This window comes from Phalacrocorax aristotelis, chromosome 7 (genome assembly GCF_949628215.1).
Source record: "Phalacrocorax aristotelis chromosome 7, bGulAri2.1, whole genome shotgun sequence".
NCBI lineage: Eukaryota > Metazoa > Chordata > Aves > Suliformes > Phalacrocoracidae > Phalacrocorax > Phalacrocorax aristotelis.
The window spans coordinates 52,367,681-52,386,298 of record NC_134282.1 but is presented as its reverse complement, the minus strand read 5'-3'; the positions used below and the strand labels follow the sequence as shown (position 1 = coordinate 52,386,298).

The window sequence follows — 18,618 nt, the reverse complement described above, 5'->3', positions numbered from 1 at the left end:
GCTAAGAATAGAGATCATAATTAGGTCACCAGCTTGCAATGGGCTGTGGGACAGGAAGGTTGATGTGGTTGGGTTTCTGATGGTGCTTGTTAATTATTAATTGTCTGTGTTACAGCGGAGCCTCAGTAGCTCTCTGAGGTCAAAGGCTAGCAGTGCCCTACAGCGCTTACAGCATCCTAACAGCTAGAGTGAAGATGTTGCAAGTGTCCAGAGGCATAGCAAAGCTCAAGGCCCCGTTGCTTTAGATGCGGGACAGACGTATGGAGGAGGTTTGTCCCTGTCTCAAAGACCCACCAGTATCTACAGGCCTGATGGTGCTAAGGAAGAAGAATGGGGTGAGTCAGCCCAGATCATGGGGAGGCTGGATCAGGAGCTGAGCTGTGCTGCTCTGAGCCCTCGCTTGGATATCTCGGATGCCAGGGATTGCTCAGGACACAGCTGGGAGTTTGCCTTCAGTAACTGAGAGATGCTCTTGCCAAACTCTGTTTCCAGTGCAGCCAAGGGGCAATGCCGCGTGGGTTGTGGATGAGACTGAGAAGCAGGAAAAGGGAAGAAGGATGGGATAAGGAGGGGTGGGTGATGTTATCAAACACTGTGCCTTCAGGCACGGCATTAGGCACATTGGGGCTCTCTGCAGCGCTCAGCAAGTGTCCAGCTGAATGGCTTTGACAGAATCTGTGGACATCACTAATGATCTTTCCCCGTGGAAAGCCAGCTTTCCTTCCAGACCTTTCCTAGAAAAACAGATTTGCATTGTCCTGAGTTAATGCAGATGCATCCATCTGCTTTTAGTTCTTCCTTCCAAGTTGGCAGTCTTTGTTTGCTGCCAGACTGTGTTACTGTAGGCTCCCAGCATGTTGTGTGTTCGAAGTGTAGCTTGTAGGAAGCATTCTGCATACCTGGCATTGGGGAAACCATGCTACAAGGTGGCTTCCCATAATGTCTCTCTTTTCAAACTGTGCACGACAGTAATGTGAACGGCTATCCCTGGCAGATGTAGCAGGGCAGAGCACAAGCCCTGGTCACAAAGAAAGCAGGCTGTGTCCTTCTGCACAGCCCAGGGCCTCCAGCCTGTTCCCTCTCTGCTGTTGCTAGATGTACGTGAATTGCAAATAGATCTGCTGTGGCAAATAAATCTGAATTGCAAATAGATCTGATGAAATAGGTGTCAGCTCCTGGGAAACATCAGCCTCTGAACACCAGGAGGTTACTGGAGTGAAATGGCTCCAGCCACTGAGACTAGGTGAGGTGACTGAGTAAGGAGCTTCAGGGCTTGTCACCTATGAGCCAGAAGAGTCTTCTGTTGACCACGTCTCTGTCTGATTTCTGTGCAAGAGGTAACAGAGCATCTTTACCTGCCTTACAGCTGTTTTCTTGGAGACTTCTCCTGCATCATCCTGGAAGGTGATGTGCTGGCCCAGGAAAATGGCAGAGAGCTGGTGGTTAAAGAAGCGTGGTAGAGTTCCCACTGAATCCCAGAGGCGGGCAGGCTTAGGTCCCTGGGGCCATTTGGTGTTTACTGATTGGGGGGTGTGGGTGTGTCTATATTTAAATCTCTGATACTGTGGCTTTTGTTAAGGGTCTTCTGATGCTTTCTGGCTGTTACTTTTGCACCTTCACTTCTGTGAATTAGCTATGTTATGAACTCTGAGCAGATGGAGTCATGGCGATGCTGAGAGATGTGCCCACAGCAGCGCAGTGAGTTCGTGGCAGAGACCAGGAGACACTCTCTTTCTCTTGAACCACTGGGCCAGAACCTGGCACTGCTGCAAAGCTGGGACATGGTCCTGGCTGGTCAGGGCTGAGGCACCATGCTGGGGCTGTGTGGAGGATTGGTGCCCACAGCAGCCATGCAGGCTGAAGGACTGGAGCAGCACAGGTGGTAGCAAGGATGGGGTCTGGCTCTGTCCTTTGTGTTGCTGAGAACGGCGCGTTGCAGTGGCATCGGTGTTGGCAGCGGTGGGAAGTGCATGGTGTAGTGTGGTGGTTCCTGTTGCAGTGATAACTTTGCAAAGCATCCTCCTGCAGCCCTCGTCTCTCTTGTCTGCGTTCCTGGCAGCTGCTGGGGAATGGCTGGGGCTTGCAGTGCTTTAAGGGCTCAGTGTGAGTAACATAAGCTGTCTGGGTCTTAGGGTTAGAGCAGGGAGACTGCTCTGCCGTCCTCCAAATCGCTTCAGGGACACTGAGGTACCTCTGGTCTTTTTTTAACTTCTTTTTGTTGGCCTCTCATCTGATCTAGAGGCTTAAGTCACTTAGTGTACCCGAGTTTCCTTCAACGAGTTTGTTTGCGCTAAGATCTGTGAAGAAGTGCCAAGAATGGCTAAAGGCTTGTTAATTACACAGTGGTGACATTATCAATAAGGCTTCAACCTATCCTATCCTTCTGATAGGTCTCGGTGTCCACTGTGCCCTAAGCTTGTGTTTCCTATCACCTCTGCCATGTTTTGGCTCATTGTCTGCTGCTTCTGCCTCTCAGAAACTCTGACAAATCCGCAGGCTTCTGAGGATTCAGATGCATGGCCTGAGGTCTCCAACCCTTTGGCTAACTTGGGCCTGTGGTAGAAAACCAGGAGGGCCCTGATTCTCACAAGAAGCAGCAGCTCTTCGTGCAGTGGGGCTACAGGGCTGCATGGCCGTGGCTGTCGGTGCGGCACCTCCTGCTTATTTTGCCTAGCTCCCGCTCGGAGCAGTGCAAATGTAGGCGCTTCCAAGCGCTTGCTGGGGAAGCGAGCAGGAATTTGCTGTGCAGTCTGGCTGGCTCCCGTCCCTTTTGGCGTGATGAAGAGCAGTTCCAAATGCATGTACGCAAACAGAGAACCAATGTTGACAGCTTTACAGGAGGTGGAGTGGTGGGCAAAGCACACTCAGACTGCTTTGCAGCAGAGCTAAACGTTGTAAAACTCCGTATCCTGAAGGTTCAAGGGTTTGGGATGGGGGAAGAGCCCCCTAAAAATCCAAAGCAGTTCTTGGAAACCTGCCACTGCTCAGCCTCTTTCTGGGCTTCTGGTTACATATAGTTCAGGATGTCAACTTGTGGCTGAGCTAGTACATTAAAGGATTTAATTTCTGAGCTGAAATCTGTCAGCTGTATAAAGAAGTCGAGGGGAATGAAAGAGGACTGCCTGATGGCCCCTTTGCCTGTCTGTACTGGCATCCGTGAGCTCCCCAGGCTTCCAGACACCAGACACAGAGCTGGGGAAAATGAGAAACAGCCTGTTAAATAAGCCAAGTGAAGAGCAGTTCCTAGAGCAGCTCCTCCTGCCACACTCGGCATGTAACATGCTCCATGGAGAAACCCCAGAAGCTGTGGCAGGTGCTGGTCTGAGGAGTATGTCCAGGTAGTAAATGAACACTCCTCATCCAAATTCATTAGTCTCTCCGCCTCCCCCCTCTTTTTTGTTTTAAAATCATAGAAGTGTATTTAACCTGTTAAACTCTCCATTTTGCATGCATGTATATGCAGACATTAAAGGACCAGGTTTTGTGCCTGCTATTAGTAGTGTAGGTTGCACCGTGTATTTTGGGATCTATTTGCTGATTTTGTTGGGGATTTTGTGACAGTAGTTTGAGATACAATTGCTCTCTGTGGAGATCTCTTAATATCACTAAGAAAGAGATTGAACTTCTGTGTTTTAATCATTTATGCATGTTTGTTTGTATGCTGCTCTGCTGCAGCACTAAGTAAGTAGGAAGAGGGACTCTGTCCCCATTCCAAAAAGTGGAGGTAAATTCTTCCCTGTTCAGCCTTTCAGTTAAATCTTTGCATTGACAAATGCATAACTGCTTCCAAAATGTTTTGAGGATGTGAGGTAAAAAGGCAATATAAAACTGATTTACTGAGCTCATTTATATTATTGGGCAGAAAAACCCCATTATGCCAATACAGTGTCACTAGTGCAATAAAAGCCAGGTTCCCTTTCATTCTCCCTTCCGAGCTGACTTGTGCACTGACCCAGGCACACTGCAGCTGCGTGGAAAGGGAAAGGAAGGAGCATTTCTAATGACAGAAGCTGTGGACACTGGTGCTGCCAGATTGCACTTGGGCAACTTTTGCAGTTCCAGTACCCAAGCACGGTCAGTGCTGGAGTTTCTATTGAGGCACACATCTAAAAGCTCCTGCAAGGCCTGATCCTCTGCAGACGAGGAGTTTTCAACGCTGAGAACCATCAAAACAGTACCAAATGTTGAGTGAATTGAGCCTGTAATCCTGTAACCAAAAGTCATCCCTCCTCAGCTTCAGTGATGGAGGAAAACAGGACTTGGATCCAAGCTGCCATGGGGACTGGTGTAGCAAAGGTGGAAGAAAAAACCAAAAAAGCAAATGGTGATTTTCAGAAAGGATGTGTGGTGGTGAGAGCTGCGTTTCAGAAGAAGAGGAGGCAGTGTTTAACTTCTAATGCTTTGCGGAGGCCTGAGTTGTAGGGTGTTGGAAGGGTGGCACCCAACATCTCTAGCCACTTCTGAAAAATCATTGGTTCTGGTCCTCTCTGGGCTGGTTTGCTTTCCTGTTTACAAAGCTGTGCATTGCTGTGTTCACATGAGAACGGCTACAAAAGAAGAAGTGTTTGTTGCTATGCATGCTCAGGTTTGAGATCTGACACTGTGTTGCTCCCAAAGCTGATGTGCCAGTGTTAGGATACAGTTAGGCAAGTGTCCTGCCTGGAGGTTTTATGTGCTAGTTACCTCCTGTCCTGGGTCTAGCCCAGAAGTAGAAATAAAATGCAGATACATCTCCAGGAAAGTGTAAAGGAAGGAGGGGGGCAGGTGTGGAGGATGTTTTTTCTCCTCCATGGTTGCTGTCAGCTTTCTGCCTGAACAGTCCAGGACTTCTGTGAGTTGTCTGAGAAAAGGGAGAGAGCTAGGGAGTGGGAGCTGGACATGCTCTGCAAACACAGTGCCTGCATTTTTGAAGGTGTGTGCTTTGCAATGGGTAATTTGCTCCTTTATTGTCTGCAGAATAACAGCAGTGACAGCATTGACTTTCTCTAATGAACAGCTGCTCAGTGCTAGAATCTATTCCCGGGGGAGGCTCGCAGGAATGAATAAGGTTTCATGCTCCTCCTCCAGAGAGGGTGAGAAAGTTCGCAGAACAGAAGATTGTTACTTGATTGTTGGATATCTCCAAATCTTGAACTGCTGACAGCTGAGAGCTGAATGTGTCACCATGCAAGTCATGTTTAACCTTCCAGCACTTTCGCCGAGGCAGGGTGTTTACGGAGTCAGGAGAGGGATGTTAGTTCCCGTCCAAGAAGTCATCCTCTTGTCACTGCAAACGACCGTCACAAATTGGCTGAACAAAAAACATCTTCCTCCTGTTGCACTGCCTGAATTGTTTGCTGATACTCTGCACTAACAAGAGCAGGGAGGCAGGAGAGGATAGCTGATGAATTATGGATGCATTGGAGGCAGACTCAAGTTGTAAACTCTTGGAGTTTGAAATCATTCGTGTATGTTATAACTCAAGTTATAACTTCAAATAAACATTTTGAGCTTTGTCCCAAGCAGCTCCCCGTGGTGCCTCCCTTCACGTCCCTGCTTATGGTTCCCCTTTGCTTTGAAACAATACAGACTGGATTTCTAGAGGTTAGGCAGCCTGTGTGCTGAGATCTGTCTGGCATGCTCGCTTGTTGTCTCAGCGTTCCCTGTGCTCCTTTCCCCACCTCTTTTTAGTTTTATACTACACTTGATCATAAGTGATTTGTTTTATTTCCTCTGTGCCTGCCCACCACCTGGCCTTGGAACCCATCTCCAGGCACTGAGAGATGCCTGTGAGAGCAATGGTATGAAAAAGTATGGTATGAAAAGGTATGAAAAGCACCTGAATTTGGTTTGACTTTCCTGTCTCACAATAGGAGAGCGGAAAAGCTCATAAACTGAGATGTCTGCTGTAGTGAGTCGTTCATAAACAATAAAACCTGGTGGAATATTTTGAAATATTTCTGCAGATTATCAGGAAGTCTTGCCTCTTGCTCTGTGATGGCACCCTTGCTGTCTCTCTGGGCAAACACAAGCATGTGCACAGATTGACGAACCGTGTAGGAAAAGAGCCTTCACCTCTAACTCTTTTCAGTGCCCAGAGGATTTCTCTCAGTCCTAGTGCACTACTCCGAGTCATCCCAGAGCCGTGTTTGGCATCCTACAGGCGTTTTTTTCAGTAAAAGGGAGCAAAATTGATTCATCTGATTCAGAAGGGCAAAAAGTGCACAAAGGCCATCAGTGACAGTTTTGATACGAAACCACGGGTTGTCCCTTGGGCTATGCAAAGCTTTTGCCTAGGGCAGCTTTGCTACTTGGAGAGACAAAACAAATCTGGAGGAGGCAGAAATCTCAAAGGTGAAGTTTTAAATAGCAGCACCGTGAAAGCTTTTAGTGCCACAGAATGGCCAGCATGGCTCAGGTGCATTTGGTGACCTGTTTTGTTCAGGCAGTGAAAGATGTCTTGGAAACTGTAGCTCTTCTTTCCTTTGGTTCTAACAATATTCCCTCTTGACCTGAAATTATCTTGATGGCAGTGGAGACAAAAAACTCACATTGCTGTTACTCTTTGATGTTTGGAATCCCCTGTGTGGAGGTTTTCTTGGTAAGCTTAGTACTATTCTTGGGAACTCATCAAACCAAACGAAACCTTAGCTGTTTTGTAGCAGTTATCCTGCGATCCATCCCAATCCAACCAGCCTATTGAGGTAGCAGGTGGAAAATGTTCTCTCAAGGGGGCTCAGTTTAAAGAAGAGCTTGACTTGTAGTCTTGCTCGGACAGACCCACAGTGAAAGACAGAGCTGGGGAGAAATGTGTTTGTGTGTGCAAGAGGTGTACGAGGCATTCATCCATGCACACACCCAGGAATGTACTGGGAAAACAAGCAGGACTGTTTGGTTTTGTAACATAATTTCAATAGTAATCAGCAACAAACAGAAGTGGGGTCTGGGCTAATATGTTTTCCCAATAGTTTTTCAAGGCTGAAACCAGAGTTTTGGCTGAGGGATAAGGAAGCAGAAATGGATGTTTGCGCTACAGATCCCTGTGGCTGTTGCCACTCTTGGTTGTCAGAGAGACCTTGAATTGTGCCCTTGGATTTGACTGTCAGGAAGCCCCAATATCAGCTCCCTTTATACCTTCTGCAGAGTAAGTGTGGAGCTAATTAAGTAGCTAGTCATCAGCCCCTTTGGGTTGCCAGGCCTAGTTTCTGCCGGCTGGTTACCTGGCCATCAGTGAGCTCCTTGCTCTTTTTCCCTTCCCGAGCACCCAGGGTGTACGACGGGCAGCATCAGAGGGAAGGGTGGCACGTGGTGCTGCAGTGGGACTGTTCAGGGTGAGGGTGGTGAAGCGTTTTGTTGGTCCTTACCTAGCCAGCAGAAGTGCAAGGCCCCAAGGAACGGTGAAGCTATAGGCTGTGCCTTTACAGCAGTGCTTCTCAGTGGCTCTGCTAAACCAGGCAGTTGCAAAGCTGGGCTGACGGCTCCTGGGGCCCTTTTGGAATAAGGGTTTGTGCAGCTCGTAAAATCCCTTTCCTAGTGACTGACAGCACTACAAGGCAGCCTTTGAGGGGCCAGGTGATATAGGACGAGTGCCTTCACATGAAGTTTCTATAAACTGTAAGGTGCCTTTGCCAGCCAGCACCTGGGGCCATGCACCTGAATGCAACAGATCAGTGTTTAAGTTATGTTTGAGGAGCTTGCTCTCTTCCTCTGCCCTAAGCTTGGTGGAGAAGGCTGCTTGGAAGTTTGGCAGGGAATATATTGCCATCTGGCTGGTGTTATTTTTTTTTACTCTAGATTTATTTTTTCCCCCAGCACTGCAGAAAAGGACAGCTTTGTACACACAGACATGTTTCAGCCGTGCCCTGCCTAGCAGGTATGCTGGCAGCTGGTGGTGTTGGGTAAAGAAGCTCACTCCTGTGGTAGGCTGGAAGTCTGTCCCCTTATACTCCTGCTCCCAGGACCTGGGGTGTAGGCTGCTGCCCTCTTCATTTTCATCAGAAGCTGCCATGGCCCCACAATGGGTAATGGGTCTCTAGGGTGGGTAGATGAGGCTTGCTGAGCTTTGCAGGGTGAGCTCGGCCTGAGCCTGTGGTCTGTGGAGATGTGCAGCCATGTCCAGCCATGCTGCCAGCCCCTCAGCAGAGAGCAGCTCCTCACCTGGCTACTTTCAGCTCTTTCCCCAGCTCACCCTTAAAACCAACCTCTTCACAACTTGTTGGGTTCTTCAGTGTCTTACCAGCACTGTGGTCTTTCCTGTAATGGCTGCTAAAGAAGCTTTTTCCTTTGCTTCTGATGCTTTCTTATGTGTTTCCTTCCAAATCCTGGCTGGAAAGCTCTTTCTCCTTGTTCTTTCTCCAGTGTTGCCTCATCCCTCTTTGCTGTATGGGGTAGAGAAAGGATAGAGGTCTTGCATTAGCAATGTGCTGAGTAGCCTCACCCATCCAGCCAGGTCTCGCTGGAGTCCCTGTGCTCAGTTGTTTTGCAGCACTAATGATTACTCATGGATTTTAGTGCTTTGTTGAGCTGGAGCTGGAGTTAAAAGAAATCTGCTATTCCAAAGAGCCTTGTGTTTCTCTGATCCTTCAGCTTATACGCCTGTTGCGGAAGCTCTCCCTGTTTTTGCATTAAGCCCATTTTCTGTCTCAGTAGTTCTCAAGCCCGGTCTTGGTTCCGCAGTTAAGAGCAGCCAGCACTTTGATCTGCTTGTCAATGAGGCCTCTGAATCCATAGTGTGATGTGGTATCTTCTTGTCCCTGTTCTGTCCACCAAGTTGTCCTGCTGGACGTGATGGCTGTGAGGCTGAAAGTGTTTGTAAGCATGAACGATGCGAACAGCTAATGTACATGAATGTGGCAGAGCCTTGGCCAGCCCACACCGTGCTGCAGGCTCAAAAGGAGATGGTATGGGCCTGTACACACCAGGCCTTCTGTGTAGCATACTTGTTCCACTGGAAGGAGGGTAGCTGGCTTGGCTTTTCCTTCATGGCCCACGGCAGCTCTTATTGCTGGTGTTTGCCCTGGTCTGGGGTTGCAGTTTAGTGTGGTCCAGCCATTGCCCCAGGTAGGCGACCGCGAGTGCTCCTCGGTCTCTGCTTCCATCTGCTGGACAAGCACTGGCTCCTGCTCTCTCCCGTTTTCCTTAGTGCCTTGGGGTTTTTACTAGCTCCTTTTAAACTGTGCTCACGTAATACTACAGGTAGAAATCCATTTAACACGTGTATGGACTGCACAAAAATTTCTGTGTTGAATGAACCCTCTTTGGCAAGACTTCTGTGCTAGAGTAAACGGCAACAAGCCTGGAGATGGGCTGAGCACAGTGCGGTCGGTGCAGCGATGTGCAGCCTCCTGCCATGCAGGCTGGCGTGCTGAGGCCAAAGCTTCTCTGGTTTATATGCACAACACAGTCAAGTACAAACGAGTGTTGCTTGGATGCCACGTGAATGGCCAGTGTGGGTCAGCTCAGAGGTCCAGGCGTTGCAGCGGCCATCTCCAAAAGTGACCACAGCAGATGCTAGAGGAAAGCATGTTAAAAAAAAAAACCAAAAACCTAAGCAGGGCGGACACGATGCTTGCCTTGGACATCTCCCTCGGCGTCTGACAGTCAGGGATGTGGGAACATCTTGGGCTGGGGACTTGCAGCGAGACCTTCGTATTAAACAGTCGCAGTAAATGTGCCTGTCCTTCACGAGCTTGTCTGAACCTCTTGGTTTTTGAACTCTGCACCATCTTGAGACAGGGTCCTGCTTTTATTTGTGTGAGACCTGCTGCCGACAGCTTTCTCTGCTAGATCGTGGGAGCACCTGGAGCAGGCCTAAGAATTGCTTGTACTATGTGACTCCTTTGCTGTTATTTCTCCCTTCATGAGGACAACAACAAAAGTGTCCCGCAGAGTTAGACGTACTTGGGAGAGCTGGAAGAACAGGGTCGCTGCTGTCGAGGGTCACGAACAGTCTGGTCTGCTCAAGAGCGCTCCGGTTGTTTTCATCTGACAACAGAAAATTGGCCGCTGCAAAGGCATTTCCTTAACCTTCCCTTAACCTCTGCTCAGCAGTGGGCAGACACAGGCAGAAGGTTCATTTCAAGCAAAAAATCCCCATCCCATTCTCAAGACATTGTGCAATGCAGTCTATAGATATTCCTGGAAATGTTGCTTGATTTGCGTGTTGGCTGTTTGTCTGTGCTTGTATAAGCTAAATAGCGCGCTCTCCTCCAGATGTGTAATGACTGATTTAGTCTTTGCGCCATCAGGTGAAGGCCTGGATGCAGGGGCTTGACCTCTCTTTGTTGCAGTTTGCAGTACAGCATCTGAATGTTAGAATTTCTTTAACCAAGTTGCTAGATTCTTTCTGAGCTGTTACAATGCCTTGGCCAAGGCTGCGTTGTGTTGCTGTTGCTCTGTTTGAGGATAACAGTGTCTTGTTTCATCTAATGAACAAACATCCATTTAGCAACAGTCGATGAAAGTGCTGGGTTGAAACTCTATTTATTTTCCATGTGAAAATCCTGATATTAATTTTTACCTGGGCCAGCATGATTAGAGTAAATCTGCAGGGCACCCCTGTGTTCATTTCTTTAGTAAAAATATTGTAGTCATGTAAAAGCAAGATATGCTTTTCTCCTCCAACTGAGCGTGAACCGTTACCACATATGAGACTACCTGGGGATGCACAGCTGCGGTGTCTGAGTTCTGCGTTCTGTGCTTCTCAGGGGACTTTGCAATTTGTAAGGACAGACTTTTCCTTTTATTTTTGACATTAGGTTCCCAGCCAGCGGGAGGAGATGTCACCATTATTGCTGCTCCAGAGAACACCACGGTGGTGGCCGGGGAGAGCGTGGTGATGGAGTGCATGGCAGCTGCTGATCCCACCCCCTTCGTCTCCTGGATACGACAGGGTGAGCATGAGGGACAGGATTAAGCTTTTGTTGTCAAGAGGAACCTGTGGAAAGTTTATTTAAAAAATCTATTAAAAGGTGGGAAAATCTGTGGCACAGGAACAGTGCTTGTTACATCAGTACCTAATGACGCACGTGGCGTTGCAGTGTAGGGTGGCCTTGCTAAACTGGAATTACTAATTAAATCTAGAAGGTTACAAAGCACGCAGTTCACTTTATAGTTGTTTGACCTATGAAATATATGAAGTTCTAGTGCCTGGATGCCTTTTGATCTAAATTAGTCATCCTCATGAGCTTGAGCAGTGAAGGTCATGAGATGGGGTCAGGTCTTTGGCACTCCTCCAGGGACTCAGAGGTTAGTGGGGATTCTGTGGAATCTGCCACTGCATTGGAGAAATAACTTTTATTATCTTGCAGGATTATAAAACATGATAAGATATGTTAATCATTGGAGTGGCTGGGAGTGTTGCTGGCAGTTTCTTATTCAAAAATCTTACTGTGGTCAGATTGGTAATGGAAGGATCGAGAAGATGCTTAGGTCTCATTGGGGATGTACAAATGAGCCAGACTGGCATACGTTACCCAGGGCTGATGGCCCAAGCCACGAGTAGGATGCTAGTGTCCCTTCACCAAGTATCGCATCCGTCAGATGTGTTTCAGAGACTCTTGACTGAAGCTCAGCTCAGGATTCAGATCTCCCATAGAAAAGGCTCTTAGTCATTTTCATAAATCTGGGTCATGATTTAAGACTCTCTCCCCTGTAACCGTTTGCTGTGGGGGGTCTTCAGCCCAGACTTGTCCACAGGCAGTGATTTTAGTATATACAAATATTTCCTCTTCCCCACAAAAAAGGAGGGGAAAAAAAAAATCTCAGAGGATGTGACTTTGGAAATCAAATCAGCAAGAATTAAATGTTCTGGCGGAAACTCAGATTTCCCATGCTATATCACTTATTCATTGTTTTACTGAGAGCTACTGATGCCCATAGTAGAGTAAATATTAGAGTTACTTACACTATGAAAGTTTTTTGGATAAGGGGAAGAGGAGGGGGAAAAGGGAAAGGTTGGTGAAACAGTTCCTTGCATGCTTTATTTTAAAGTGTTTGCTTGGTCCTGCTCTGCTTCCCAGTGTGGACTCTTCAAATTAGAAGAAATGGATTAACTGTGCTCACAGTTCTGTGTTTCTTTCCAAGACTTTTCTAAGGAGGAGGCTGGGTTACTGGACAATTAGTCATGTAGGTAACACCGAGGATTGTACCTCCAGGTTGCCAGTTTGGCTCTTGCCAGCCTTGGTGGTGTCAGCTAATTGCTACCATCTGGAGTCAGATTTTCAAACCACTCCAGTGCAAATGGGCTGCACAGATTTTCTCCTCTGAGCGTGCAGCCACTGAACTGTGAGGCCATCTGAAGACCCCCAAAACGGATGGAGGGGGCAGAGGATCTGATCTCGGCTGTGTTCCCTGCTGTCGGTGCTAAGTAGGTGCAGCTGATCACAGTGGGGAAGCTTCTGCTTCTGTATCGAGAGAGGCTCAGATGAACCTGTGAGAGGCAACGGCAGGCGAGTAGGGAGTTTTTGCTGTCTGAAGGACAGTTGTGCTTCTGCAGGTGGAGAGGGACAAAGTCTGGTGTTGCTCAGGTACTGCACAAGCCAGCTGGCTCTCCCAACCCACTAACTCTTGCCAAGAGCTGGCTGTGGGTTCCTGATCTCCCATCTGAGCCTTTCCTTGTCCAGACTGTGCTTGCCCACACCCTGTCCCCAGCTCTTGCCTTTGCTCCCCCACACTCATTCAGAGGTACCAACGCCATGGTCCCCACATTGCTCACATCAGAGCAGTGCTGAGAGTAAGCAGTGCCCAGCACCAGCCTACTCCCCTGTCCGTGACGGGCTGAGGAGCCTAGGGCTGTTTGAACTTGTAGAAGGACGGCTCAGCTTCTGGCCAGGGGCCAGAGCTACCCTTTCCTCCTTCCCTACTCAGCATTCTCTAGTCATGAGAATGGGGAGGGGGCAGCTCACGGCCTGTGTCTCTGACCCGAACACCAGAGCCCCAAGGAGAACCTGGTGTCATCCTCATACCTTACAGGTCAGGTGCCAAGCTGGGGGCAAAGAACGAATCAAGAAGCTCAGTAAATTTGGGTTCATGTCCAGGACCCAGAGGAGGGCAGAAGCCCCGTATTGTTAGTTATGCAGTGCTCTTGCTGACACTTGTGTTAACAAGTGAGGGGAGGAGGCACGTGTGTGTCCATGCATGGGGGTCAGCAGGCAGATCTAGCAGCTTTTCCAAAATGTGTGTTAGCGTAGCTTTCCCTTGAATGAGCTATTCCTAGGGAATCTCATTGCAGGAACACCCTAGGCTTCGGAGACTATTTTGATCTGAACCAGAACTTTTTTGGTTATTACAGGCTGAACTAAACCTTGGGCCAATGTTAGCCTGGGCTGACTGATGCTTGGTCAAGCACTGAGGGAGTGTCCCAGCAGGAATTCCCCTCTGGGCTGGGGTTTGGGGTTTGGGGTTCTCTCTGCTCCCCAGCTGCGATCCTGGCTCTAGTAGATGTGTTGTTTACAAGCCCTCCTAAAGGGCAGCTTGGGGCTCCCTCCCACATTTGTGCGTGTTTCTTCCTGCAGATGGAAAGCCCGTTTCTACAGATGTGATTGTGCTGGGCCGGACAAATCTCCTCATTCCTTCCAGCCAGCCCCATCACTCAGGGGTGTACGTCTGCCGTGCTAACAAACCCCAGACCAGGCAGTTCGTTACAGCTGCAGCTGAGCTACGGGTCCTTGGTGAGTAGCAGGATAAACGTGCCACGTAGCTGCAGGTTACCTACACCAACATCCAGGAGCTCCTCGTGAGGTTGCGTTTGCAGCCCATGCTTGGTAAGATGGGGGCCAGGTTAGAGCCAGGAGGCCCTGGGTTGGGATAGCTCTCAGTGGGAGTGTTACCTCTTTAATTTGGGGTTTAGTTCCTTGTATTTACTGAACCGTTTTATGCCTTATTCTTGTTCTCCGGGGTTCTGTTCATGGAAATCTGTATCAGCAATTAACTTTCAGTATCATGGAAGCCAGCAGGGAGAACAGCCTAGGATCAGGGATTGCAGTACGTGATTGATACAGAATTTATTTTTCCTTTTGGACAGAGTCTAAATTAAGCCTCTAGAGTCTGCCTGGCAAATCCTATCTTGTAAGCAAAGCTGCTACTGAATAAAACATAGCACCGAGCGGGGAGGAGAAGGGATTTGCTTTGCTATCTTTTCCTCCTCCTTCCTGCATTAATTTGTCCTCTTTCCTCCCAGCTACACCCAGTATTTCCCAGGCTCCTGAAACCATCTCACGCACCAGAGCCAGCACGGCCCGGTTTGTCTGCAAGGCAGAGGGTGAACCAGCCCCAACCATTCACTGGCTGAAGAACGGCGAGGCCATCCTCTCCAATGGGCGGGTGAAGGTGCAGAGCAGCGGGAGCCTCGTGATCAATCAGATCGGGTTGGAGGATGCTGGCTACTATCAGTGCGTGGCTGAGAACAGCTTGGGCATGGCTTGTGCCACTGCCAAGCTCTCAGTGATCGTGCGGGAGGGATTGCCCAGCGCTCCCAAGAAGGTGTCAGCCGTGTCCCTCTCCAGCACCACAGTCCTTGTCTCCTGGGAGCGGCCAGAGTACAACAGCGAGCAGATCATTGGCTTCTCGTTACATTACCAGCGGGCTGTGGGTAGGTGTTACCTGCCTTGCAACACAGCTGTGTTGCAGGTACAAGATGCAAGGCATGGGTTGACTTTCTTTCCCAGCTAGTGACAAGTGTGAGGCAATTCCAGTTAGTTTAGCCCTTTCCTTTGCAGCTAAAGGAATTTTCTCTTGGAGTCAGCATCAGCCTGTGACAGTGCCGGTGGATTAGCCGACATATACTGGCTTGTTGACCAGCAGTAGCGTATCCATGTAGCCAAGTTGTCTGGATTCTAGTGGGACCAGGCACTTCTGGAAATTTATTTCTGATCCTTATTTTTCCCTCCAATGCATCGATTGTATATGCAAAGGGTGTGATTATTAATGGAGCTATTAAACCGCTACATTGTGTCCAGGGGTAATCACTGAATTATTCACACCCAGAATCTGAAGTGAGGCACTTAGGTCTCTTGGGGTCTGTCTTCCCAAACAGCCAGCAAGCCGATACTCTTGCTGAACTGTTGCCAGAGCTCCTCTGAAAATTAAGCTGGTAATTTGAGCTGCCTTAGCCTGGATTAAGGAGCTTGAGTCAAAATGGAGGTGTTAACATGGGGGCATTGAATGTTTCTACGTGAAGAGTTCACATAGGAGATTGCATTTGTGCAGGTGCTGGGGAAATTGAAGACAGTGATTTTTAAGGTGGATTTACAGGATGGACCTTGTGAATTAAGTGGTTTTTCGAGGAGTGTCTCGGCAGTTCACTGACCTGCTGATCAGTGTTTCCTTGGCTCTAGGAACAGATAACGTGGAATACCAGTTTGCTGTCAATAATGATACCACTGAGCTGCAAGTCAAGGACCTAGAACCCAATACCAACTATGTCTTCTACGTGGTTGCATATTCTCAGCTCGGAGCCAGCCGGACATCCTCTTCCATCATTGTTCAGACCCTGGAGGACGGTGCGTTGAATTAGATGGGTACTGGTGCCTAAAAAATGTTCTTGGCCTGTGTCACAGTGAGCATTGAAATGCTATGGAGAATAGTATCAGCTCCTAGAAGCCTAAACCTGCTGCTCCTACAGCTTCTTGCGGAAGCCCTTTAAAAAAAACTCCAACAAACCAACCAAAACTAAAGCACCCTGCTCTGGTCGTCAGCTTAGGTGATGAAGAGTATAGAAATGACCTCACTGACACTGGGGTCCATGAGAATCCTGCAGGAACTGCAGTCAGCTCCTCTGGGCTTTCACCTAGCTAATACGATATTGCTCCAAACTCGACTCTGGCTCGGACTTGATTTCAACTCCAAAGAAAGGCATCTATTGCAGTTTGTAGGGCTGGGAGCGGCCTTGATGTTGGATCCCTTAAGAACCAGTAGTTTGTGTTCATTTTACCTTTTATCACGTAGCATTTTGTGAGCAGTAAAGGCAGAGTGCCAGAAGGACAGCTGCCCAACGGGGAAGGCATGTGCAGCTTTCAACAGACTGCAGGACAGAGGCAAGAAGCGATGGTTTTGGCAGACCTCGTGCAAGCCCCTGCTATGCTGCAGGGTGCATTATGTGCTTTTAATACTCCTGACGTAGTGAACTGCGTGGTCCCATGTGTATATGTCTGAAGCCTGAAAAGCTGAGTTGAAAGCATGAAAGCAGCTTGCAGCACAGAGCTGTGATTCTCAAGGGAGTGGACATTCCCAGACTGAAGTCTGGGTCTAAGAGTAATTTCCTTTAGTGTCTCCTTCGTGCTCCACAGTACAGGATAGGCCGATTAGCTGGTCTGTGCTAACCTGTCCAGTTTGCAGTGGACACGGGGTCAGTTATATTTTGCTTCCCTAGAGGGTAGTGTGGTGGGGCTAGCAGGCTCTGATCAGCCTGTTCAAGCTGAGCAGCCCACCATCTCCCATCCCCAGACACCCTGCCGGTGATCTGAGCTGTGGGGATTGGTTCCCCCCACAACAGACAGCATGTCACCAGTGGCTGTGCAGGACCAAGGCCAGGTAGTGGCCTCCAGCCAACTGAGAGAGCTGGCAGAGGTGTGTCGAGGTCTTGTCCTGGTCTGTGCTGACTTCCCGTTGTTGCTTCTGCCCAGTTCCTAGTGCTGCCCCTCAGCTGTCCCTTTCGAGCATGACTCCTGGTGACATCCGTGTGACATGGCTGCCTCCTCCTCCAGAGCTGAGTAACGGCAGGATAACCAAGTACAAGATTGACTACTGCACCCTCAAGGAAGGTGAGGGAAGCACCATTTGAGGGGGGGGTGCTGTGTCTTTGCTCCAGCAGTGTTAACAGCATGTCATGTCAAGGGGAGGAGGTACAAGGCTGAAAATGGAGGGACCCCTTTTAACCCAAGGGAGGAGAACAGCTCCCTCTCTTAGCCTGACTCTGCTGTTGGTGGTCATGGCAGTGCCGGTGCTGTGCTTCTTCACACTACTTCGAGGTGCCTTTTTCTGTGATTGTGGAGGAGCCTGTGCCTCCAGCGGAATGGCCTGTCTCCTGCGTGTTTGTGCTGCCCCATGCATGTTTGCATGAGCAGTCCTTTGGTGCCATCTGCACTGTGTGTTTTGGGCGAAGAGCTTTATGCTGGTTGGGGAAGAAGGGTAAATGCATTTGATTCCTTTAAAATGGAGTCTAATCAAAGTGATTCTGGTGGAAAAAAAAACCCCAATTATCCTGGCCAGGCTGTGTTGCTTTATTGCTGAATTTTATCCGGTTCTATTTATATTGTCAGACACTATAAGAAGCTTTCAGCAGGGATGGTAGTGTTTCCCTGTGCTGAATGTGGCTGTTCCAATTCCACATGTGCTTGCTTTGCAAATCCTTTTGGGTGTTTGCCCTTAAAACCGTCAAAGCTCTGCAGCTTCTCACTTCCCAGGGTCATTATTCTTAGTAAGGGAAGGATGGGGAGCGTGATGAAGTGCTGGACATGTTCCCATGTGTTTGATCTGGATTAGTAGTCTACATTGTGACTCCTGGTTCTTGTTTTTTTGCCCTGAGCCTGCACGTGGCTCTGTGGCATCGTAAAACCTTGGAAACATTTGCAGTCCAGGAATCACACTCAGCAATATGCTGTTAGATAGCAGGAACAGTGCTCCCAGCTGAGTTTACTCCAGGTGAAGCTGAAAAGCAAGACCTCTGCATTCACCAAACAGGCAATATGATTTTCAGCAAGATCAATTAGTTGTTACAGTGAAAATCCCAGGCCATTCTCAGTTTAAAGTTTCTGTTATCTCCCCTATGAACTTGGGTGGGCTTAAGAGGGAGTGATAAAACCTCAGCCCGATGTGGGTGAAGGTGTGAATTGTGCAGAAAGCAGGGCTGCTGGACAGTTCTGGTTCAAATGAAGGTGAGGATTTAAATACAGCAATGAGCATCAGCTGCCATCTCATGTTCTGATGTCATCTGCTCATGTTCTGCCATCACGACAGCAAGCTCATTTCTGACAGCTCCCCCCCAGGGCAGGCTCAGTGGTGCTGAGGCAACCTGCATTTTTGAATGTGATGAAAGGGGTTGTCAGTCAGGATATCAGCTCTGCCCAGTCTTTAGTTCTGGTTTTTCCTGGTAGCGTGAGATTTCACTGGGCAAAGCCGAGCCAGCTGAGGGTGTGCGGGCCATGTTGGGATAGGAAGGCTTTCTGGCTGCTCAGTTGTATTTTCCTTTGACTGGCAAAACCATGTTCTCAATGGTGTCACCTTGGTTCCAACAGATCAGGTTACCTCCATTGAAGTGGGTGGAAACGAGACACAAATCACTCTCTACTCGCTCCATCCCAACAAAGTGTACAAAGTTCGCATCTCAGCCAGCACCAGCGTGGGCTATGGGGCCCCTTCTGAGTGGACCCAGCATCGGACTCCTGACAGAGACAACCAGACGCATGGTAGGAGGCTGGGTGATGCCTGGCATTCGGAGTGGGGTTTGAAGGACATTGGGGAACTTGATGCATGATGAGGGATGTCTGCTTTCATTAGGGAATTACAACCATTGGTTTTGGTTAGACCAAACTACCCACCTTGATCTTTCTGTTGAGCAGCCCCTGTATGTCGGGGCTCTGAGCAACCTGATCTAGTTGAAGATGTCCCTGCTTACTGCAAGGGGGTTGGACTAGATGATCC

At 48.8% G+C, this 18,618-nt stretch overlaps 1 protein-coding gene across 3 annotated transcripts in view; it reads left to right on the top strand.

The window, feature by feature from the left end:
* IGDCC4 (immunoglobulin superfamily DCC subclass member 4) overlaps window positions 1-18,618 on the top strand; it is a 100,343-nt gene that overhangs the window by 56,382 nt on the left and 25,343 nt on the right. For all 3 annotated transcript variants that reach the window (XM_075100732.1, XM_075100731.1, XM_075100733.1), the window contains 6 exons: window positions 10,737-10,871; window positions 13,494-13,649; window positions 14,159-14,569; window positions 15,315-15,479; window positions 16,602-16,739; window positions 18,213-18,383. In XM_075100732.1, the coding sequence (XP_074956833.1) occupies window positions 10,737-10,871; window positions 13,494-13,649; window positions 14,159-14,569; window positions 15,315-15,479; window positions 16,602-16,739; window positions 18,213-18,383 (1,176 nt within the window). The remainder of the gene's footprint in view (window positions 1-10,736; window positions 10,872-13,493; window positions 13,650-14,158; window positions 14,570-15,314; window positions 15,480-16,601; window positions 16,740-18,212; window positions 18,384-18,618) is intronic.